Source organism: Cebus imitator, unplaced genomic scaffold, assembly GCF_001604975.1.
Source record: "Cebus imitator isolate Cc_AM_T3 unplaced genomic scaffold, Cebus_imitator-1.0 Scaffold554, whole genome shotgun sequence".
Classification (NCBI taxonomy): Eukaryota; Metazoa; Chordata; class Mammalia; order Primates; family Cebidae; genus Cebus; species Cebus imitator.
Window position 1 is genome coordinate 645,734 of NW_016107869.1, and position 26,145 is coordinate 671,878.

Sequence of the window (26,145 nt, forward strand, 5' to 3'; positions counted from 1 at the left end):
GAGCCCCCACACAGAGCGCCTACTGGGGTACCACCTAGTGGAGCTGTGAGAAGAGGGCACCCATCCTCTGGACCCCAGAGTAATAGATTCACTGGCAGCTTGCAGTGTGCACCTGGAAAAGCCACAGACGCTCAACACCGGCTTGTGAAAACAGCCAGGAGGGGGGCTGTACCCTGCTAAGCCATAGGGGCAGAGCTGCCCAAGGCTGTGGGAGCCCACCTCTTGCATCAGCATGATCTGCACATCAGACATGGAGTCAAATAAAATCATTTTGGATCTTTAAGATTTGACTGACCCGCTAGATTTCAGACATGCATGGGGCCTGTTGTAGCCCCTTTGTTTTGGTCAGTTTCTCCCATTTGAAGCAACTCTATTTGCCCAATTCCTATAGCCCCATTGTACCTAGGAAGTAACTAACTTGCTTTTGATTTTACAGGCTGATAGGTGGAAGGAATTTGCCTTGTCTTGGATGAGACTTTATACTGTGGACATTTGAGTTAATGCTGAAATGAGTTAAGACTTTGGGGGACTATTGGGAAGGCATGGTTGGTTCTGAAATGTGAGTACCTGGGATTTGGGAGGTGCCAGGGCAGAATGATGTGGCTTGGCTGTGTCCCTACCCACATCTCATCTTGAATTCCCATGCGTTATGGGAGGGATCCAGTGGGAGGTAGTTGAATCATGGGGGCAGGTCTTTCCTGTCCTGTTCTCATTGTGGTGAGTGAGTCTTATGAGATCTGATGATTTTAAAAATGGGAATACCCTGCTCAAGCTCTCTTCACTTTTCTGTCATCATGTGAGACATGCCTTTTGCCTTCTGCCATGATCGTGGGGCCTCTCCAGCCATGTGCAACTGTAAGTCCATTAAGTCTCTTTCTCTTGTAAATTGCCCATTCTTGGGTATGTCTTTATCAGCAGTGTGAAAACAGACCAATACAAGGGCTCTGTGATGGTAGCCTGTGTGTCATGACATTTGTTAACATCTGTTAGTGTTTTGATATACAGGTATGCAATATTGAATACTGACCTCTAGACACATTGGCTCATGCCTATAATCCTAGCACTTTGGGAGGTTAAGGCAGGAAGATCTCTTGAGGCCTGGAGTTGGATACCAGCCTGGTATTGAGCATAGTGAGACCCTGTCTCTATAAAAACAATTAAAACTTTGCTAGGCGTGGTGGTACACACCTGTAGTCTTAGCTTTTTGGGAGCCTGAGGCAGGAGGATCACTTTAACCCAGGAGTTCGAGACCAAATATAAATTTAAAAATTAGCCAGGCATGGTGGTACACACATGTAGTCCTAGCTTTTTGGGAGCCTGAGGCAAGAGGATTGCTTTGGCCAAGGTGTCTGAGACCAGCCTGGGCAACATAATAAGAACCTATCTATCTCTACAAAAAGAAATTTAAGAATTAGCCAGTCTTGGTGGTGCACACCTGTGGTCCTAGCTTTTTGAGAACCTGAGGCAGGAGGATCACTTTAGCCCAGGAGTTTGAGACTAGCCTGGACAACATAGCAAGACCCCATTTCTTAACAAACAAGCAAACAAACAAGTCTCTAGCTCCGGTTTGAATATGATTGATTGAGGACATGTGTTTATGTATATTCATTGAAATGTCACTAAAATGCCAATGAGAAATAAAAATCCCCATAAACCCACAGTGATACAGACAATAGGAAGGATACTATAGAAGACAAGAGATGTTTGCAGATTTATAGTTCTGTAGAGAGTTTGGTAATAAATTGCTGTAGGCACATAGGAAATTAAGCAAGCTAAAAAAATGATTAAGGAAGGGATTATCTGTAGAGAATACAAAACTATACAAAAAAATGAAATATAACCCTGGTATACTATGTGGCTCAGCTCTAATAACTTAATGTATATATTACTGTTGATTTAACAAAAAGTTATGATAAAATTATAATTTGAGGATAGATTGGGAGGGGAAATGTGGAAGTGTATAAGAGAGCTAAATTCTTATCCTTTATAGCATTATTTCAAAGAAAGTAAATCATATCAAAGATTTTAAAATTAAATATTAGCAGTATAGGCATGGAATTTGATGGTAACACCAGAAAAAAAATATCTGAGTTAATTTTACTTGTTTCTCTTTTGCTTTCTCCAACCCCAATCACACTAGAGCCTACAGGCACGAATGCACAGGGTAGAGACCATTGCAGTTGGAAGATCTGAGTGCTAGTCTTGTCTCTTTCACCAACTACCAGTTCATTTTTCCATTTAAACAGTTATATTATTTCATGATTCTTAAACCACTTCATCACCCAAGTTCTGTACAATGTCTCATAGACATTTTCCTCTATTATAAGCAGAGTATATAAAAAGAAACTATTTCCAAGAGCTCTCTTAAAGGTATTAATTTCTTATTTGCTTTGTCACTCAGTCATTTGCCTAAGGGGCTTTAGAATTACCCTTTCAGTGGTAGAATAGATTATTTTTCTTCTTAAATGGCCAAACAGTCTTAATAACTTGGAGGATAGCACGGAATTATCATTTGCATGAATGAAGAGGAATAATTTCTTCGGTTGAGGCAGATGGAAATATTTTCAGTTCTTACATCCTGTGACATTTGTGAGAAGTTCAGATATTTCCAAAATTGCAAAAAGCCATCTGGCCAAAATAGCTTGGCCCTGTTAACTTATTTAACACTCCCCAATTACATTTCTTACCTTTCTCATGTCTTGTGTTCTCAATTTTTACAAAGTTTATTCAACAGCAAATATAATATTAAATGATGCGTAGTGTTTTGAAAGGCACCCAACTATTCCTTTGAATTTTATTTAGCTTTCAGAACCCTAGTGATTGAATGGGCATGCAGAAAATACCCAGTATTGATGCATCTGGGCTCAGGAAGACATGATCTTGTCCAAAAGGTTCATATTGGCCAGGTCATTGCCTCTTCGTATCATATCTGCCTTTGCCAACCAGTTTTTTTTTCTTTTTTTAAGCAGGTTAGTAAAGAGCAGGTGATAATAGACCCAAGCCAACATTTAATGTGGCCAAGTAAGCTAACACTTAAAGTAGACAGAAGGCTTTGTCCTCTGAAATCCCTGTGAGTCTTGGTCTCTCTCTTTCCCTCTTGCCCCAACTCTGTCTTTTCTCTGTCTCTTTTTTCTTCCCTTGCCTTTAAGTTCTTGGGTCTCACTGTTTTTAGTTGGTTTCCATTTGGGTCTGTCTTCTTTCTTTTCTGATCTTTATTTTCAATCCTATTCATTGAACTCCAAGAAAATAACATATGTAGGAAATTTAATTCTAACTGTGGTTTAGCAGATGAGACCATGAAAGTCTAGGAGGTAACTGTAGAATTAAAAATTAGAGTTTCAGCTTTTGAAGAGTGTTGCCAACAGCACAGGCAGTCTTGTCAGAGAATTATCCTAGTTTTTCCTTTTACTGGGAAATTTTGAGTTGATCCAGATTTCCAGCAGGTAAACTACTTCTCAATAGGTGTTCTGTATTCCTAGCTCAAAATATGATTTTTAATTCAGAGGAAACTGTATTTTGTTTCTACCTGAGGAATTTGAGATTTTTTGCTATTTTTATAAAGTGAATAGACATTATTTTACGTGGCTTCTGTTACAAAAAGAACAGCTTTCTAGATGGGGGAGATGATTAACTTGCATATCAGGATTTGGCTAATTACCACTATCTGGAATTTTCCTAGAATATACTTAGAAGCTGCTTAATTACTATGGCATTAAAAAAAAAAAAAACAACTCTTTCTTCCCTCATAGTTTTTCCCACCATAGATAATTCTTTAAATTCTTTCAGGGAAGGTGTGTATCTTTGCATCTTCTAGCGCTTCTAACATTTTAGTTTCTTAGTAAAAACTTATTGAACAAAAATAAATATCAATCTAGTCCAGTCTCCGGCCCTTGTTACCTGTTTGTTGTAGTTTGTTACCTGTTCATAGAATCATTTAGGATTTTTGCTTCTGGGTAATCGTGCCACTGTAACTCGCAGAGCATTAAAATTGTGCCTTAATTTAGATCTTTTATTAGCTCAGTCCCAAAATTTGTTCTGCATTGTACATTGTAAATAGGACAAAGATAAAAAATCCAGGCTTATTCTTTTTCTCTTTTTCTGGTGAAATACTAGGTATCAAATGGACATCACATTCATTTGTTTGGTCATTATTCTCACAATAGCCAAATCGAATCTTAAATAAAGAGATCAGTAGAGATGATTTTAAAAATCATGTCATCTAAAAAACATTTAGCAGTATGTTATTTTCTTCTGCAGTTGTGGTCTTTAAATATTTTTCCTCCCTAGAAAATAAATACAGGCAATCTCTGTTGCCTTAAACAGTTTTACAAGTAAGTTTTATTACTTGATGGTGCCGAAATGCCAAGCTATTCTATGCAAGTGACCAAATAATGTCTGGGTCTCTTTTTTTAGCAAAACAACTCACTATACTTTTAGGTTCATTAGAACCAAATATGACTTCAGCTGATTTTTTTTCTTTTAAAATAGGTGTATCTATTGGTAGGACCTTGTCTCTAATCCTTTTCTAGCTTTATGTTTTCTTACAGGAATGTTTCGATTTATTGTGAGTCATTTTGTGAGGTTTTATCTACAAGTTATACCTAACTTGGAACAAGTAATAACATTTTTTGTTTGTGGATGCCTAGTACAATTTAAAATGGGTTAAGCAGTTATATAAGAAACAATGAATTATATTGCCCATGTAATACAAAGTAGCTACCAGAACTAAACAGAGTCACACCAGTTCCTTCTTACTTTGATCTTATGGTGCCTGGAGTTAAAGTAGGGCAGGAAATGCCAGTGCTGGAGGGCCACCATGTCACTGGACAAAGTGAGAGCCTTTAGTTATTTTCTTTATGAGACTGTCATTCTAGTTTTGCCAGTGCTGAAGTGATGAAAGCCGAAGAAAACCTTTAGTTAAAGGGACCTTGTTTTTTTCCAGGAGAACAAAAATGTCAAGATTACTCTAGGCAATATGACATTATTCACAGTCACTAAATTTTTTGAAAACAATGAATGGAATAACTTTTTATATTTTAAAGTAGGTTTATACAAAGGTGGGACCAGCCCAAGGCTGGTTGTGGTGGCTCATGCCTGTAATCCCAGCCTTTTGGAAGTCCAAGAGGGGCAGATAGCTTTTAGCTTAGGAGCTCAAGACCAACCTTGGCAACATGGGGAAACCCCATTTCTACGAAAAAATACAAAAATTAGCTGAGTGTGGTGGCCCATGCCTGTAATCCCAGCAACTCAGGAAGCTGAGACTGGAGGATCGCTTGAGCCCCAGAAGCAGAGGTTACAGTGAACTGAGATCACACCACTGCACTCCAGTCTGGGAAACAATGTGAGGCCCTGTCTAAAAACAAAAAACCAAACCCAAAAGGTGTAGCATATACATCTTTACTCCAACTGAATGAGATTCTTAGTTTCTTAAATCGTTCATATTGAAGTTCTCACAAAAACCCAACTCTAGTTTCCATTCTCCTTTGGCAAACCTGTTGAAGTACCACCTACTTTTAAGAAACGGACTGCTTCTGACTCTGCTTTTATTATTCAGAGCATTGAATTAGTAATTTAATATTTTTATTCCTCAAATCAAATTATTTTTTTCCTGTCATTTGCTCTGCTTCTTGTCTTATCAAGCTTGATTATATTTGCCTTTTCTTATTTTTAGCAATGTGGTCTGAACGTATGAAATAGAAAAAATTGATCTTACTAAGTAGATAAAACAATATGGCAGTGTTTTTGCATAATGGAAAATTGTGAATTCTGGCTTAACATATTTTTTTTGCCATGATTCAGAAATGGTGAAATGAATCATCAGCAACTAAATAACACTGATTAAAATCCTTTCTTTCCAATGGAAAAGACTTCCAGTATGTTTATTTTATAAATTGAATATAGAATGAGTCTTCTCGTAAATAAAGCTTACTTTATTTTTGTTACACCAGTATAAATGCTATCAAAGAGCTGAGGTGGAGGAGGTTTACCACAGTTCCACCAAACCTAACTGTCACTAGAAAGTGAACCAACGCACCATATTTTTGCAGAATTTCAGCATGACAAAAACTATATATAGTTGACGTCTAGATATATGCATTTCTGTTTGCTTGCAGCGAGATTCTTAATTGTCTGCCGTTATGATAATTGCTGATGCTAATAAATTATGCTAAGACCTACCCTTGCTATCTGCTGAATGACATTTTTCTAAGAGGTTATGGTAGTGCATATGAGGAATTCTAAGGTTTATAGTAGGACTTAGAAAGCTAACAACCTTTCAATCTGTTTAACGTGGAGAACAAATTCCTGTCACTACCACCTATAAAAACTTGCTGGTGATGTTTGGTAAGTTACTTAAAGTTCTTTACCCGAATTTTCTACCTATTACATAAAATACGGTTGCTGAAATAATCTTTCTGATAGAAGTTAAATGAATTTATGTCTGTTCATGCTTAGCATTTCCTAAGTGCTGGTGATGATGATATCAATGAAGCTGTTAATCACATCATTTGGCATCAAGTAGAATTACCCTTTTCTGTTTACAGTTGGCTCTGCTTCCATTTGAAAATAGTGCAGGAATTTGGTTAATACTACTCCAGCCACATAAAGAGATTAGAAATTAGCCTACCTGGAGGATTGCATCCAATTTCTGATACTACATTTTAAGAGAGACTTTAATGACTTGAATCACATCCAGAGAAGAGTGACCTGCATTGCTTTAAGGACATGAGTTTCTTCAGTATGGATGAAAGAAAACTTAGAGACAGGCTAGCATAATCAGTAACTTGCAGGGCTGCCCTATGGGATGTAGATTAGATTCCATCTTTTTTGTTTTCCAAAATAGAATTGGCAAAGATTAGAAAGGAACAAATATCTGAGGCTACCATGAGAGGAAACAATCTATTTACTCCTAGCACTTTTAAAAAATGTTATAGGGTGGCATATGAGCAACTGGCCTATTTACTAGGTAATGGTAATGTCTGTCAGTCACATCATTGGGAGTTGTGAGGGCTGGGTAGGGGGATAACAGGGTGAGTACTGAAGTCATCTTTTATTCTGAGATTAGAGGTGTTTGATGACACCTTGAAAGTCTGGGCAGCTCTAGTCTGGATGAAGCGTGAAATAGTGAAGTCAAGAGAGAATGTTATAAAGTTTCTCAAAGGCAGAATGACAGGCTTTTGTAAGAGCGTATCTGGGGGAAGGGGAGAGCGTAAGGCCCTCTTTTTTGTATGTTCTTGATTTTGTATAATAAGTATATGTTATTTCTGCAACAAAATATACTAAGTTATAATTATATAAAAAGTATTTCATATTTTGAAATAGTATATTTTAAAAGAATAATGTGGCATCATGATGGTAAGGTTGCGATTTCCAGTCAAGAACTTTGGAAGAGGTTTAATATGAAAATTCCTTTCTGAAGCCAGAGTGTTTAAAGATCACAGGGTTGACTTTTCCCAATACAGTAAAAATCTTTATTGATAGGCCCATCACTTCTAAGAAAGAAACCCGCAGCTGTGTAACAGTGCTGCTTATTTTGGAGGAGTAGAAAGACTCAATGGGATTGCAGATTTGTTTGAAAATATTTTTATTCAGTTTCTCCTTCCTCATGACCAATAATTCATCAAGGTAGATTGGCATTGTTTTTCTAACATCACAGAGTAGATATAGATAATAAATCAAATCCCAGGAATAAAATGTATGAGAATGTCTTATATCTTAAAAATTACTTTTCAAATGTGTAATCAGTAGAGTGTTACAATATTCTCATAATTAATTTTAGTTTCAAAATCAGGGGCTATTGGTCTCATAGACATTGTGCTCTTTTGTATCTCCTGGTTTCAGTAAAGCTAAAACTGGATTCATTTTTTTCCCAGAATGAGATGATAATTTGTGCTGAGTTACTTATTTATCCTACCTGATACTCTGAGTATTCACACTGCAACAATTAGCCTGAGTAGTATGGCCCAGTTTTGAAGTAGAATTCTCTTAGCAATAAAATGAAAATTACTCCATTATATTTGTTCAGTAAGCATTTTATTTTAGTGGCTACATGGCCTTTTTCTCTTATCCATAGTATAGTGAAATGGAATAGATATATCTACTGTGGTGAGGTGGAGTCCTCTCCACTAAATTAGGAGCTAACATCAGGATATTAAAAATGTCTTTTTAGCGTATACTCAGGTGCCAGTATTTTAAATGTCACAGGAAGACGGATGTGCTTTTCTCCTATTTATTTTTTGTTCAGAATTTTGTTCTTGGTTTTAGGCAAAAATCTGCAAAAAAAATTTCAAACAAAACATTATTGAAGAATTGATAAACAGCTATTTTCATAATGTATGTATCACAGTTCCCCAAAGCACTTTTGAGAAAATTTCATAGCAAAATTTTATGTTTTTTTTTTCTTTTTTGAGATAGAGTTTTGAAAAATAGCTATTTTCATAATGTATGTATCACAGTTCCCCAGAACACTTTTGAGAAAATTTCGTAGCAAAATTTTATGGGTTTTTTTTCTTTGCTTCTTTTTTGAGATGGAGTTTTGCTGTTTTGCTTTTATTGCCCGCTGCTGAAGTGCAGTGGTGCCATCCCAGCTCACCACAACCTCTGCCTCCCGGGCTCAAGTGATTCTCCTGCCTCAGCCTCCTGAGTAGTTGGGATTACAGGTATGCGCCACCAAGCCCAGCTAATTTTGTATTTTTAGTAGAGACAGGGTTTCTCCATGTTGGTCAGACTGTTCTTGAACTCCCGACCTCAGGTTATCCACCTGCCTTGGCCTCCCAAAAATGCTGGGATTACAGGTATGACCCACCATGCCTGGCCTATGTTTTTTTTTTATAGCAAAAGAGAGAAGTTAGCACTATAAAAATGCATCTTCAAAACTGAGCTTTCAAAAATGCTGTGACATAATGCACTTTTTACTCTAAAAATCCAAATTAGACTACCTTATATTAGATAATACTAATAAAACTTTTCTTCTTAGGAGAGCCCAGTGATAAGAAACTATAGAAAATCTAGAATGGATATTTGATTTCTGTGGATCAGTTCATCTACAAATAATCTTTCTTACTTTAAGTTGTTTTGAGTTCAATGTCCCAATTGGAAATGTAATAGAGGACATTTTTAAAACATTATCTGAAGAAAGTGATATGAAATCTAGGTAGTTAGAAGTGTGTCTGGTATTATACAACATATAGCCTAAAGAAATTAGGCACAGTAGTTTTTTGGTTTTCCTATATCTGTTTCTCTTTATGTACTCATTAAACTCTGCATAACATATTTGTGAAATTTCTGAAAAAGAAATAATTGATAGTGGAAGTAGAACTAGGTCAATCTTGAAATCAAAGACATCAACCGCAATTTTACATTACATTTGGGCTTCTTTATACAAAATTATCCAGAATACTTAGGCTGTCTTTCATTTGTTTGTCCTTTGGGGAAGACAGTGGAGAGCTGGGGTGACATTTTGACCCTCCACTAATTTCATGGAAGATGTATTCTTAAAATATCTGAAATTAGATATCCATTAAATACTAGACTATAAAAACTCTGAAGATAAAGGGTGTTTGTTTCTGAGAGTATGTTTGTGAGGCTTTGAGTATGTGTGGTTTCAGATTAGGGAAGGTTTAAGAGGGTAGAATATAGAGTGTACCTATGTCTTTTCTTTTTTATTTCCCATGTCTACTCATATTCCTAACTCTGGAGGAAGCTTGGTGCTAGACTACATAGGGAGACAGAACTGAAATATGGCAAACACATCTTTGTACCCTTATAAGTTAATCCTGGTCTTTTAAATTTGGCATAGTCATTTTTTTTCTAGGATACTAGTTTCTAACATTGTTAGCACAAAATAAAGTTTGATTTTTACCCACCTCCTGATTTTTCTTCCTGAAGCCATTTCCTGCTTTGTCCTTCAGAATTTTTTCCCAGTTGCCTAGCACTCTGTAGTTATTAAAAGTGTTTAGTCTATTGGTATCTTTATGCCATCCCTAATCTACTCTTAGCATTTCTCTGCCCTCTATTTGGGAGATTGTGTAAAGATTGTCTTAGTTGTGATTTAGAACACTTTCTGGACTACCTTATGATACAGATAATGTTGTACCCTCCAAATATGAGTAATCTGTCTGACATACTTTTATTTCCCTGAATTGCATTTGCCACATTCATTTGTTGGTATTCACTTTTTAATTCTAAGTTTAAGGATATCAGGAGATTTGTCTATTGCAGTCAGTGTTGAATCTCTAGTAGCTAGTATTTTGTCTGGTATACAGAAGAACCTCAATAAATGGTGTGTGAATAAAGCATGGGACAGAAAGAGATGTGCAGGCCTATCAACATGCATGTTATATTGTAAGATGGCAGAGGTTTATTTTCTCATGCCCCTTCTTTAGATCTGAAGTGGATTTCCTAAGAGCACAGCAAATTGTTAATGTGGCACATATTCACAATTTAGTGACTGTTTCCTTCTTTTTTTCCTTTCCTTTTTCCTTCCTTCCTAATTTGTAATCTCTCTACTCAAGTAGATATGAGCGCATATTTATCCAAATGTATGTTAATAATATATTTATTTTCTTCTATGCATGTATGTGTCAACAAAATATCTCAAACATTGCATTTTCGCTTTAGGGTCAAGCGTGGACTAAGGCACACATAATCCACTGGAAGGAAAACCTAATTCCCTTTAGCTTCACACAGTTACTTTAGTTGTGGTTTATTTTTTTCACTGCAACCACTTAATTCCTATTGATTTTTATGCAAAAGATGTTGTTTATAGAAATAAATGAATACTTTGTTTTCTACTTTTTAAATACATTTTCTATATGTCATATCCATGGTTAGAAGAAGAAATTTTTTTACACTCAAGTGTTTGAATTGACTTGTTAGCATCATATAATTATATGAATTCATGAATTTTATATATAAATATGTTTTTAAAATCCTGGTAAAATAAGTGATTTAATATGGAAGTTCTATACTAGAATTTTGTTTTATTGATTAATTTACTAGGAAACAGGGATAGGAAGCTGAGAGCTTTACAGTTACTTTGGAGACATGATTTCTTGTTTTTTATTAAATAGGTGAGTCTTCTCTGCAGCCATTATTAAAGGGATTTTATTAGAGGGGTCTGACCTTAATCTCAGTTCTGACAATGAATTTCAATTTTATATAGTGTTCTTCTGAAAGACTATTTTGGTGTGTTTAGCTATATTGCTTTAATAATGATACCTCTGTTGCTTTAAAAACTATTTCTGTCTTTACCAGCCTTGAGTCTAGTACCACAAAATGACAGGGTGCTTATTTTATTACACCCTGATTCTCTCAGTGTGAGGATTAGGAGGGTTAATTTATGTCCCAAGCTCTCTCCGTTATTTGTTCCAGAGGTGGTAAACATTACAAAGGAGCATCACAATTGGATTTTGAATCAATAACTTCAGACACTGAACCATATATTTTAATGAGAAGCTGGATCATCCTTACAATGGTCACATAATACTATTAGTTTCTTGGCGATATAGTAGAGTTGGAAAAGATAAATATAAAGACACAAAGTACTGTGAGGTCTCTAAATGTCGTTGTAGCTCATCCTTCTAAAAGGCTTACTAAGGTCAACCACAACTCTTTTTGCTATGCTTTGTTACTCTGGGCCACTTCAATAATTTGGAATTATATATGATACGAGCTTTGAATTTATTACTTATTTGAACACTCAAGTTTGCTCCTAAGAAGAAGTGCTATTGACATATCTGTGAGGTATTTACACCCTTAGTTGGTATATGCTCTATGGCTTATTTCAAAGATGAGCTAGGAGCCTTCTGAGATGTATATCTGGTGAATGAGAATAGGTAAATTCAGATCTCTGGAGGTCTACTTTTAGTGTGAACAAAAAGGAATCTTGTTCTATTTCATGTGATGTACTCTGACCTGAGAATACTAAATGTGTACTACTGAATTCATGAGCCTTCTGTGTGTACTGTAAATGAAATGTTTAGGCCAAATTTTGGAAATAATCTATATTCTGTAATATTCTTTAAAATTTTTTTTCTCTAAATAATTTTTCCTTGAATTGGATATATGCTTTATGACTGTTGATACTAACTCTGATTTTGCACTTTGCTCCTGTGTAAAATATTTTTATTTTGCTTCAGAGAAATAACATGAAACTAGGCCGTGGTCACTCTTAACAAACATTCAAGTCCTTACTTTACTTGTCAAATGAACACATGAAAGCAGTCAGTATCGTGTGGAAACTGGAGTCAGTTCTTTCCTTTCCCAAAACCCCATGATACTGATTGTAGGCTTTTTTTTCTAGACGTGGCATTCCGGTACATTGCTGTACTTCTCCCAAGCAATGACCTAGTTAGCTAAGCATTCGTTAGGGCAAAATGATATTATAGAAGCGGAGCTGTAGTGAAAACGTTAGGATCTGAAAGAGAAGATCATTGTAGTCTTTTCTGTTTAATTGATTGCAAAATATCCTTTTGGAATCCTTAATATAGTGAATATAATGGTGACAGCCATATTCTTCACAAAAATTTTTACTTATTTGTTATAATGTATTGGGAAATTTGAGGAAAAAGATTGGATCAAAGAAAATACAGCCACAATTTTGTTACTATTCATTACTCCCTATCTCCTGGAAAATCAGCATTGTAATGAAGCCTAAGATGGTGACATATACAGTTACACCCCTAATGGTGACATTATTGAGATTTTTTTTTACTCCTTAATACATGTATACCTTTAAAGGTTTTAGTTGTTTTTATCATTTGCTTTATTAGTTTCTGACACATTTTGGATTTTTTCGTCTAAAATGGCAATCTCTGAAATTTTAAGATTTCCCTTTATAGTTACTGGAACATCTTGTGAGAGTTATTGTGGATAGAGTAAGTTGGTTCACCTTCTTGTAAGACATATAGATGTTTTGTCAGTGCTAGATAAATCTTTTAGAAATTCACCTCTCATTTTCTCTTTGAGTGTGAAATAGGGGTCATGTAACAGTTATCTATATTTTATGTGTAGAAATAATTTATGGTAAATAAATATGCCTTTTTTATTTTCAGACGGAGTCTTGCTCTGTCACCAGGCTGGTGTGCAGTGGCAAGATCTTGGCTCACTGCAACCTCTGCCTCCAAGGTTCAAGCAATTCTCCTGCCTCAACCTCCTAAGTAGCTGGGATTACAGGTGCGTGCCACCACGTCCAGCTAATTTTTGTATTTTTAGTACAATTAGGGTTTCACTGTGTTACCCAGGATGGTCTCAATCTCTTGACCTCATGATCCACTCACCTAGGCCTCCAAAAGTGCTGGTATTACAGGTGTGAGCCACCATGCCTGGACTAAATTTGCCTCTTAGCTTAGCGAGTTTAATGTTGGTATTAGGCTAGTTTCTATAAATATAGTGAATAAAATCAATATTACATTTGAAGCAAGCTCAAAATTGTGAATAGTAAAACATTTTAGACCCAGAAAAAAAATCTTAAAATTTTTCTGAGCATTGTCATTTTGTGAAAATATAAATGATTAAGGCTAGGATTTTGCTGAATAACAGTTTACATGTGTTTATGAAAATACTGAAAAAGAAAATAAACTGGAATATAATCTAGTAGAACATAAGTTTTAGATGGTAGAAAATTTGTCCTATTTATTTCTCTTTTTCCAGTGACTAATAGCCATACAATAAATGTCTATTGAATATAAACAAAAGATAATTAAATGAATAAACTAAGGAATTATTTTAAACTTATGCTTGTTTGTATGTAGTTTTACTTAAAAACTTTTTTGTCTAATTAGAATAAAAACTTTAGCACTAACATAAATATTAAATGATTAGTTGTGTATGTATGATTAGTATTTATGTACCATAAATCTGTTTTATTTCCTTCTTGGAGAAACAGTTAGCGTATGACTGCCAACCTGTTGCTGCTTAGCTTTACTGACAGTTACATACTTTATAAATTATATATTTTGTTCAACACTGTTTTTATATATTTTTGTATTCAATTGGGTATGCTTATTGTTAGAAAATCTTAATTTTATTTTACACTATAAATTATAAAATATGTAATTCTTCACAAAAGTTTTTTGGGGCGAAGGTGTTTTTCTCCATACAAGGTGAGCAGATTAGGTGGCATTCATACAGGCATAAACTTGAGAGTTTTATTTGTGATAGGTAAAGTTCTGTATCACAACAAGAGCAGCTATATGGTATCACAAAATTGTAAGTTATATGCTTTGAGTACTTTGACTAATGCTCAGTTTTATGTGAGGATTAAGAAGTAACACAGGGAGTATGATACACTATTCTCATTGAAGCAGATGTCATTTCTCTTTCACTGGAAGTTTATATTAAAATTTGAGCAAATAAGTAGGTTCATGATTTACCTTGAGGATCTGTATATTTTTAGTTGTAACAAAATACTTCATTTTAGTGCTCACTACTAGATGTCTATTCAGAATGCAGTTTTCCTAACAAATTTTAAAAGAAATATGTAGATTAAATTGAATTCTCAGTGCTATGATACGTTTGTGATACTTCTTCAGGCTGATAGGTTTCAAAGAAACATACGAGGTACATGCTCAAGTTGTTGCTGACCTATACAATGCCTGCATCCTAATAGGTTGTATTTCAGCTTCTATATTTTTGACAAATAGCTGAGCTCTAAAAAGCTCTGTCTGTGATGCTGAAATCTCACTTGATGTATGAGCATGTCTGACTGATAAATTGTAATGTCAGCCTCTGTGTGATAGTGATTCATCAGGTTGTAAAATTTGTGTTTGGGAAACACGTTGAATTAACAAGTTTCATATTTTGGTTGTGTTAAAATTAACTCAATTTTTTCTTTTAAGAAGTTCATAGCAATTGCCTTCCACACTGTCAAAAACAGCTAGGATTTAATTGGAAACTGTCAATGGTACCACTAAAGAAATGTCTAATGTTAACAAATAAATTGATAATGGCTACAGTGCTGGAAATGTTTATAGGCCGGTGGCATGTTGATATTTTGCAGAAAGCTATTGTAGGAAAAGTTAAAAGTTGCTTATGAGCAGACACAGTAGCAATTAACATGAAAGCTTTGTAACTTTGAGAGAGAAACAATTTGCCTATAAAAACTGTGGTATTTTATTGTCTCAGAATGTTTACTTTGTACAAAAATACCTCTATTTTTGCAGGACTGTGGGGTTTTGTTTGTAAAAATAACTGAAATCCTCAAAGACCTTAGTTTTGTTTTTGTAACTGAAACCCTTATATTCCCTATATAAGATTTTTAAATAACTACTTGGCACTTCAATCAATGATTTGTAATCTTATAAGCTGTGGGTTTCAGGTGCCCTAAATATATTCTTAGAGGACTAGACTGAAAAATTAAATTCTTACATTTTTCTTTTACTTCAAAATCGTTTCAGAAGCTTTTCCTTTAGTTAACTTCATTCCTCCTAAATTTGTTTCAAACTCTGGAAATACCTGAATTATGTCATTTTTATATCGGCCTGAACTAAATAAAAGAAATTTCAGAAAGTTGAACCTGTTAAACTTCTACTACCAGTCCCATGTGTTTTATGGTGTACTTCTAAACTCTTAGTCTTGGACTGGAACATGTTGTTTCCTTGCCATGTTTAAATATAGCAAATTATGTGGTTATTTGCTTGTTATTTCAGTGAAGCTCCCTAACCATTTTGAATCAGAGATAGATTTAAAAATTAAACCTGGAGCATAAGTCATACTGAAATTTGGCAATAGTTTCTACAAAGCAAGCAGCCTAGACCAGGCATGGTGGCTCATGCCTGTAATCCCAGCACTTTAAGAGACTGAGGGGGATGGATCACCTGAGTTCAGGAGTTCGAGACAAGCCTGGCCAACATGGTGAAACCCTGTCTCCACTCAAAATAAAAAAAATTAGCCGGGAGCTGTGGCACATACCTATAATCCCGGATTCTCGGGAGGCTGAGGCAGGAGAATCGCTTGAACCCCAGAGGTGGAGGCTGCAGTGAGCCAAGACTGTGCCACTACACTCCTGCCTGAGCAACAGGGGGAGACTCTGTCTCAAAACAAAAAAGCAAAAAAACCAAAAAAGCAGCAAGCAACCTATAACTAAGCTACTACTAATTATTAATATAAGACTTTATGTTGCTCAGATACTGAATTTATATTATCTGAACCTAAAAATTTACTCCAAAAGCTACTTGTTAAAAAAAAGAAAATCTTTAAGTGAATACATAATTATCTAGAGTTTCTGTCAATAAAGGGTTAAATACAAATTATGATTGCCGTTTCATATTGATTAAATGCTTTCCGAAATCCATCTTTGGGGCATTATAAAAATGTAGTTCCACCACCCAAGAAAAATGTCTTAACTCTTAGCATTCCAAATTTCATTATAGAAAAACACCTTTTAAAAACTTTGTCATTTAAATGACATCTGATCAGATGATATTTCCCAGAAATTATTCTTTATTTAGAAACAAAACAAGACAAAAGCAATTGATTTTAATCCAAAATGTATTTTTCCTTATAAAAGAGGTCCACATACTCACTGTGTCTACTCTACAGAATTTGTCCATTTTATTACACCACGTGTCAATTCAAGTTTATGTGGTCACTGCAAAAACTCGTGGCTAATATGTGTAATACAACACAGGAGGAGGTATTGCTCAGTTCGACTATTCTTATATACTTAAAAAAAATACAGAAATGTTTTTGTCCACTTTAACCGTAGTCCAGACATAAAAGTTACATGAAAGTTTTAGAAAATGGAGTTATTTTATTTGGTTGCCACAGTATCCCTTGAAGCCAGTTACTTAAAATGCTGAAGTTGTACATATTTCCATTGGTCAGGAGCAGCATTGGTGAAGCTTAAACTTCTCTCTCAAAAGTAATTTTTCTCTACTTTTTTTTTTTTTTTTTAGCACAACTGCAATCTTTAGCTTTTGTTTGTTTTTAGAGTCGGTTTAGTTGGTGGTTTTTAGGACATATTTGTTGGTAAACCTATAACGGTTGCTTTTACTTTCAATGATGTACTTTTTTCTTTTCCTGCTTCCCAGAGATTTATCAGAGGAGGATAAAGCTCACTGAATGCAAAGGTTGGTTTCTGTAAGTAATTCCTCACATAGGTCTGTCCACCATCATAGTTAATTTCTTGAGAGAGGCAGCTGATAAGACATATCACACCAATAATCCCCAGAAGGCCTCCAAGACAGGCCATAAGTGTTGTGGTATTACTCTTTTCATACTCTTTTTGATCATGGTCCAGACCTTTGGTGGTGACATTTACACATTTTTTTCTGTTCTTCTGATAGATGGTGGGAATATCAATACAAATTCTATACTCAGTTGATGGATTCAGATGAGTAAGATTATATACCTTGACATCAGATGGTATTCGAGCACTTTGTGCAGCATGAGAATTTTCAGTCTTGACAAAGGCTGTCCATTTAACACTAGATTTGAGAATTTTAGAACTTGCTTTCCAAGACACCAAAACTGAATTGGCCTGAATATCTCTTATTTTAATATTCAAAGAGCCATTGTTATCCTGTGGAAAAGATCCATCCACTTTGATCATAACAGACTTCAAGTCGGCGCCAACTAGGTTGGTTGCTATACAAGTATATAAACCCCCTTCTTTGGGAGTTATGCCATTTATATCTAGCGTTCCTTCAGAGTGGACATAGAACTTGTCTGTCAGGGTATTAGGTAGGAGTTTTTGGCCAGAAGGTGTTATCCAGTAGATTTCAGGCTGTGGTTCTGCAGTAGCTCTACAATGGAAAGAAACACAGCTCCCAGCTTCTACATTTAGGTTAGAAGGAAAGCTCTCAGGAGCTATAAGAGGGAGACAAATTTCCATCATGTCCCTGAAATGTACTTGCCGAACATTCTGACCTTGGAATTCAGGTGGGTCCACACAAAACAGAGAATCTGGCTCCATAAATCGAATGTTGGTTTTGTTCATATTGATCCAACGGATGACACAATCACACCTGATGGGGTTACTGTGTATGCTAATTTCCTTGAGGTTTGGCAGTGACTCAATGGTACCATGGTACAGGGCACTGAGGGCATTGCTGTTCAGCATGAGTGATTCCAGCTTGGGGAGTCTGAAAAATGCATTGGGGTGAATGTAAGACAATCTGGGGTTGTTAGTAGCTTCTATTTTTCTTAAATCTGGCAGGTTATCCACAGCAAGACTGTCGATGGAAATCAGCTCAGGCATGTTATTTATCCCCAACTCTTTTAAGTGCAGCATATTGCTAAAATCACCCCTTCGTATTCTATTGATAGGATTTTTATTTAGATCCAAAAATTTGAGATTTACAACTTTTTGAAGAGCAACATGGGGTACTTTAATAAGCCTGTTGTCATAAAAAGAGATGCTTTCTAAGTTTTCAAGTCCAACCAAGGCATTATCTGGTATTTCTGTGAGGTTTATACCAGCTATAACCAGGCTGCGAAGATTGATAAGAGGCTTAAAGTTCATGTCTTTGATTCTGATGATTGGATTTTCCCCAATCATTAGAATCTCTAGATTTGGAAGAGCATCAAACCACTTACTGTTGATCATCTGCAATCTATTTGAATTGAGATGAAGTCGAAGAAGATTATGTAGGCCAATAAAAGCTCCAGGTGAAATTGTAGAAAGCAAGTTGTGATTAATATAGAGTTCTTGTAAGTTGTTCAGTTCAGACAGACATTTTTCCGGCAGCTCAGTAAGTTTGTTTTCCTCTAGGTAAACAGAAAGGAGCTGAGGCATCTTTTTTACATTAATATTGGCGACTGAAGATAAATTGTTTTGAGATAAATCCAGGCCAGTGAGGTTTACTGGAAAGTCTGTGGAGTATTCAATTTTTGCAATATTGTTAGTCTGCAGGAGCAGAATCTGTGTGTTAGCAGGCAATCTGGCTGGGAAAGTTAAAAGACCTAAATCATTACAATCCACTGTAGATGCTTCCATATAAATGGATCTGGGTGTAAACCACGGCCTGATTTCACATGTACATAACTGTGGACAATCCACTTTTTTATCTACAGCTTGTACTAGTGTAGTGATAGCTAGGCCAAGTAGCACATGAATTCGGAGTGGCATGTCCTTCATCTTAGCTTTCTTCTTCAGAAATTTAATGGGCCCTTAAGGATTCCACATTCAGTGCTAGTAATTTCAACAGGAGCTGATTGATAAGGAAGATACTTGTATTTGTCAAATGATGAATGCCATAGAACCACAGAGGTTTTCTTCATTGAAGTAAGTGCCAGTGCCACAATTGCATTGTCCAAAAATGTCATGCATATTGGAGAAAAGAAAGCAATTATTTCCTCAGTGATATAATATTGATGTACTTTTTGAAGATGGAGTATGTATAGATGGTAACAGGAGATTGTGTAATTCATTTATTTAGAAGTATAATATTCAAATCCCATGCTTGTTCAGTACTTGCAGGAATAGCAGCATGATGCTAAATGTAATAAAATGAAAGATGAAAGACAAAAGAGAGAAAAAATAATCAGTACAAATGAAAAATACCATAATTAAATCCATTAACTAATTATAATTATTTCATGTACAAATTATAGTCTTAGAGTTTATGGGTACTTCAATATGTTTTGATGACTTTATCTTTTCCATGACTGTTCTTGACAATTCTTGGCCCAGACTTTGGGCAGGCTGAGAAATCTAATCTTTAAAAGGCTGAAGATTTATTATTTTAATGAATATGTTTCCACAAATTTTCTGTTATTTCAATTCTTGTTTATACCTTGTAATTTTGTTTATTATATTTTTCATCATTTTTGAAATTTAGTTATAGGGACAGAGCAACTTTTAAATCTTTTACATGTTGATGGATTTTTTTTTTTTTTGCCTGTTAGGAAAACTAAAAAGCCAATAAATAAATAATACTGTTCAGCTATAACCAAATGAGCTAGACTGTGGTTCAATAGGCTCCCAGGAGATAGGATTTAGAGACAAAAATTATAAAATGTTAAGCAAGCTAGATGTCGTAGTATTTAGCTGTTTCCCATTTCAGTCACACTTCTCTCCAGTCTCCTTTGCATAAAGTGACTTGAGTTTTGCAGCCTTCAAACAAGATTAAGTTTCATTTGCTGTAGATGTACCTGTATGTTATCAAATTCTTAACTAAAGTTTAGAAGATTAACATTTGGCTGTTTTCCTTTTCCCTGAGAATAGCTTACCTTCCATTACTAACAATGAAAAAGTAACTTTATTACATCAGTGATATGGTTTGGCTGTGTCCCCACCTAAATCTCATCTTGAATTATAGCTCTAATAATTCCCATTTATTGTGGGAGGGACCTGGTGGGAGATAATTAAATAATGGGGGCCATTTCCCCCATGTTCGTGGCAGTGAAGTAAGTCTCATGAGATCTGATGGTTTTATAGGGGAAACCCTGTTTGCTTCATTCTCATTCTCTCTTGCCTGCCTCCATGTAAGATGTGCCTTTTGTCATTTACCATGATTGTGAGGCCTCCTCAGCCACATGGAGCCATGAGTCCATTAAACCTATTTTTCTTTGTAAATTATTCAGTCTGGGATATGTCTATTAGCAGCATGAGAATGGACTAATACAGTCAGTAACACAAAAGACCTAGATATTTTTCTTTTAAATGGATACCAGTGTCTTTGAAATATAATCAATTCCAACACCAAGTTGCAAATTTGATATGTGCCATCCTTCTTTTTCTCTCTGTTTACCTCACTGTCTGCCATTTTCCTGCAAGCAACCTTCTCTCTATTGATAGCGCTATGGTTGCATTACTCTGCCTGAAATACTTCTTTCTTTGTTTTAAATACTTTTTTACTGCCTTTTCAAACCTCAGTTCAAGAATATCCCCTCTGGAAAGTCTTTCCTACAAGACTTTCATATAACCCCTCCCTCCAGATGTACTTAGCTGCCCCTCTGCAGTGGTCCCATGGCTCTAGCACTTGCCTCTGTCTAGCATTTCCTTGATTCTTTCCTTCACCAGGCACTAACCTCCTTGAGAGCATGAGAACTTGCCTGGCTTCACATCCCCATCTTCTGGGCATGATCATTATAATGTGGTATATGACCAAGAAATGTCTTGAGTGAACTGATAAATGAATTTCATTAATTAATAGAATCATGTATGCATTCTTTTACATATTAAGCAATTCAATCTGCTTAATTTCTATTTTCAATAAATCTATCTGCTTTAATGCCTATAAGTATTTACTAACATCAAATTTGTGTTACATATATTACTAAAATCCAGAGATTAAAATTCAAGCTAATACAAAAGAATATTAGACTTTAAGAGAAAAGTTAATCGATTATACCTGTACTTTATTCTTTAATTTCTCCAGTCAGCATTTATTGAGCACTTTCTACATGCCAATTATTGTGTTGAGAGCTAGAGGGAAAAATGATGACTTACATATGGTTGATTTCTTTAGTAAACTTTCATTCTAGAGGGGAAACAGAAATAAACAGACGGTTACAATTCCGTATGCATGCTCATCGGGAGCATATACCTCTCCGAATAGATCTAAAGTAGAAATCTATTGCCCTTTTATGTCCAGAATGAAGAAGAAGCCTTGTTACCAAGTCGAGTTCCATTTCTGTGTGTTTCTGTAAATCACTCAGCTGAGAATGGAAAACCCATTACTTCTGTCAATTAATTGGATAGGTTTACTTTCTCAAGCAGAGCACAGAGGTACCTATATCCTTCAGTTAACTAGAAGTTCGGAAATGTTAAAGGTGAAGCATTCTTTCTGGGGGAGTCTTAATAAAATGTCACTTTTTTTTTTTTTGAAACTATTCTGGTGTCTTAAAATTTATATTTGTGTTAAATTAGAAAGTATTTTCTTATTTCATCATTTACATAGCCATGTGCTTTCTATAACCATATTGTGAGTTAGATTTATTTTGAAAGCTTTTGAAAATGAGAGTGTTTATAGCGGTGAGTAAATTCAAGTGTTCTTACTCCTGGTCTGTAGGAAGAAATAGTATGGGAAACACAAAAGAGAATATAGACATTTATCCTTTCTTTAGCATAATATTGTCTTTTTCTTATGTCTATGGAAATGATTATGATATTTCACTAATATGCTATTCAATATGGGTTATTTGCAGGATAGTAAGTTAGTAATAATAGTATCTTCTTAGTGCTTTACAGTTTTCAAAGCCTTTTCTTATTATTAACTTAATGTTAATAAACCTGTGAAATAGGTTGGTGAGGTACTTTAATCTCCATTTTTTAGTGTAAGGTTATTGAGACCCATCTGCCTATGTCACACAATAAATAAATAATGGGGTGTGATTAGAACCTAGTTTAGACCATTAAAGTATAAAAAACTGTGAGAATTCCCAACCTAGTTTAGGTGATTAAAATTAAACAATTTTAAGAATTCTCATATCTTATATATCCAATTCCTGTGGACACTTATAATTTGAGTTTTCTTTAATCTGAAAATACAAGTTATTTCTTGGTATAATTATATGTGGAAACTTTTATGGATAAAGCTACTTTTTCTTAGTAAAGAGATCTTCATTCTTTAGCGTCTTTATCTGTTTTTCATCGTTTATGAAATACTGATCCAGCACCTGCTTTTTGGCAGGCATTATCGTAGACACTGGAAAGTCAGCAATACATAAGATAATATATTTGCTCACCAAGTTTTCAGTTATCGAAAGAGTAAAAAGGTAAGGACAATGATGCACAGTAGATTTGATTTGCAATAAAGTATGTGCAGTGCTCTGTGGATGACAAAGTTGGGAATGCTTAATTCTGTTCCTCCAAAAGGAGCAACATGAATGTTCTGTGGTCTTTTGTGATACTTCTACATAATTATCTGGGGTATAGTGAGGACACATGGATAAGAAGATTTAAAATCCACTATCTTTTAGGTGAGTTTTTACAATGCTAAACTTAAGAACGAAGTGTGCCTTCTTCTTCGTACCTCATTATGTGTATTATAAAGTCTACACAGTCTGAGGAAGAGAAACATTTTTATACTTAAGTTGAAAAATTGGTGAAGAAAGAATTGCCATGGCTACATTAAAACCCAGTTTTTCCTTTTCTTCTATAGCAAATTGCTAGCTACGTTCATTGGTATAAAGAACTTAAATTCTATTCTCCCATTATCTGACTTTATATTCCCTTGTTGTAAGACTCGGTCTTTCTTGAGTTCTAATTGAAGATTCCATATCCCAAAGATATTGTTGAATTATACTAAATGCATCGCTGTAAAAGACTGTTCTATTTTCCTTAGGAAATACTTCTTTTCCAGTTTTTCAAAACTAATTATTTTAATTTATATGCCAACTTTCAGGAAATGGAAAATGGTAACTATTTAGAATAGTTTAATGAATGGTATCCTTAAAAATTGATGTTAATGAGAAATTTTCTTTCTTTACAAGGAAACAAAATTTGTTTTGCATTAAGAAACGTGGGCCAGGTTTACTAGATGATTTTGTAACTGGGGACAGGATATTCACTTTCTTGTACCCCAGATTATTGATCTCTGTAATTTAGAAATTTGGTTCCATGAGCTGTAAGATTCTTTCAGATTCCAAACTTATGTGATACTATTCTGTAAACAGCAAAGATTTTTTCCAAAGGTGTCTAACAATTGAATGTGTATAAACTCACTTATCTGACTTTAACCTTTGTGTTTTTTAATTGATCACAAGTTTATTTTCATTACTGTAGTCCTATGCCATTAACAAATTAGGATCAGTGAATTTTAGTCATTATAGGAGTTTTAAAGGCTATCAGATTTGTTATTTGCCATTATTTCTATTTTAAGTTTTCATCTACACAGTAGTACACAAAGTAGGGAATTACTTTAGTCAATAAATTAAGGCAAACTAACCAGTAGGAAGTAAATTGCCTCGATTAGAGCAAAGTTGATCTAAATTGAGACATGAATTCAGATTCCTTCATTTTAACCTCTAAAGCTTAGTTTTAACCACTAAGTTTACTTCCTCTCAAATGTTTATTTTTAAAATAGCACCACTCATCATGGTATCTTTTCAGAAAGGTGTTTCCTTCAACTGTGTGGGTGCACTGCCTTTTTTATTATTATTGTTAGGTGTTTCTCTTCCTTTGATAATAAAATTTACTCAGACAAAATTTATAATGCAGTTGAGTATTGTGGAAGGAATAAAATAAAAACTATTTTCTAGGCCTAGTTTTGCTATATGATAGTAATCACATTGCTCTCTGAATCTTAGTTTCTCACAAATGTGCACTAAATTTTCACTGTTGTTTTCAAGTTGATTGTTAAAGTCTTGTGAAATTGTGGAGATTTTGTATGGAGTTGCCATTAGAAAGAAACCTGTTTATTAGAGAAAAATTATTTTCACTATTGTATGGAAGTCATGTAGTAAAATGTATGTCATGTATACCCATATATTTAATGGATACTATCTTTCAGAGTGGTTTTAGAGTGGATTCTGATATTTTCAGATTTTCAAATCTGACATTTTGAGATTTTCAAACTGGCAGATATCTCATCATTATTATAGGAATAGCTACAGATTTTTTTTTAAAGGAGGGACAACTTGATATTATTTTATGTCCTTGTCGTATTTCAGACCTTTTATTTTAACCCAGCAAGTATCAATGCAGATCATAAACAAGTCATGTGCTGTTTCCATACTTCATGATATAGGGCTCACATGAGTCCTTTAATGACAGTATAGGCCTTGCGATAAAGTTCTCTCAGAGAAACCAATAGTAACTTAAATAGCACAATTCTGTCTCCCGAGTCTCAAAATATGCTTTGGGCAGATTTGAGAGAATCTTGGATGTTTTATCTTTTTTCTTCTTTTGCTTTTAGAATTTGAGGCTTGTGCTATATGGGGATAGTTTTCTTTAAAAAATAATTCTGGGCAGGCGCAGTGGCTCATGCCTGTAATCCCAGCACTTTGGGAGGTTAAGGTGGGTGGATCTCCTGAGGCCGGGAGTTTTAGACCAGCCTGGTCAACATAGTGAAACCCAGTCTCTAGTAAAAATACAAAAATAAGCTGGGCGTGGTGGTGCATGTGTCTCTAGTCCCAGCTACTTGGGATGCTCAGGCATTAGAGTTGCCTGAACCTGGGAGGCGGCAGCTGCAGTGAGCTGAGATTGCATCAGCTGCACTCCAGCCTGAGCAACAGAGTATAACTGTCTAAAAAATATGTAAATATATAAAAATAAATAATACAAATAAAAATAATTGCAAATGTGTCACTCTAATGCATCAGATTTGTGGAATCTAGTTATAGTACAGTTATACTTTAAAAACGGTAGTTTATAGTACATAAATCTCTCTTAACAATTTTCTTTTACAGAGGGGGAAATGAAATCTTAATCACAGGAGTATTTCATATTGGGGTAGTCATTTCTGTGTATGCTCATAAATTACCAGCTTGTCATGATACTGTCATTTTTTTATTATGAAAAGAATTCTGATTTATAGTTATTTTTAATTATTGATTTTGCTCAACTGAGCACTTCATTAATAGAATTATTTGTGAAGTTGATTTTTATATATGATTAGTAAAACAAATGATATTTTTAAACCTTAACTTGTCTCCTGATGCTTATATTTTTTTCTATAAGCATCACTCCATGTATTGTGGAATTCTAATTTACAAGATGGCATAACAGTATGTTATTCAATATTGTTTGAGTGCCAGTGGCTTTTGATTGCCTGATTTACTTTTTTAACTTCTCTTTTATCATCACCTTGTTATTTAGCATTTATGTGGTCCCAGGCGTAGGTCTCTCTGGGGAAAAGCACTCATTTATTCATTAGCCTTAATATTCACTCATCTTAAATTGAAGTATAATCATCTTGTTTTCCAAGTTGGGAAATAGTGATGGAAGATTTGCTTTAGGTTATAATTAAACTAGAGATCTCTATTTGGGTGATGCCTCTCTGTTAAATTACCAGCACTTTAACAGCAGGGTATTGTGAAAGTAGGCAGACCCAGAAGGTAGGAGACCTCGTGACCTTTAGTGACTTCATTTCTAAAAATAAAAATTACCTTCAAGTTATATTATTATTTAGTTTTTGTAGTAACCTTAAGTACTCTCAAATTGGTTTTGACACATTTCTTTTCTTTCTTTCTTTCTTTTTTTTTTTTTTTTTTTTTTTTTTACGGAGTCCCTGGTGCTGGCAGTCACTCAAAAACTGA

At 34.8% G+C, this 26,145-nt stretch overlaps 2 protein-coding genes across 4 annotated transcripts in view; one reads left to right on the forward strand and one right to left on the reverse strand.

Annotated features, from left to right (window-relative positions):
• IMMP2L (inner mitochondrial membrane peptidase subunit 2) overlaps nt 1–26,145 on the forward strand; it is an 880,842-nt gene that overhangs the window by 419,058 nt on the left and 435,639 nt on the right. The gene's annotated exons all lie outside the window — the stretch shown is intronic.
• LRRN3 (leucine rich repeat neuronal 3) overlaps nt 16,471–26,145 on the reverse strand; it is a 33,062-nt gene continuing 23,387 nt past the window's right edge. For both annotated transcript variants that reach the window (XM_017515623.2, XM_017515622.2), the window contains one exon: nt 16,471–19,436. In XM_017515623.2, coding sequence (XP_017371112.1) covers nt 16,952–19,078 — 2,127 coding nt within the window. In that variant the 5' untranslated portion in view covers nt 19,079–19,436 and the 3' untranslated portion in view covers nt 16,471–16,951. The remainder of the gene's footprint in view (nt 19,437–26,145) is intronic.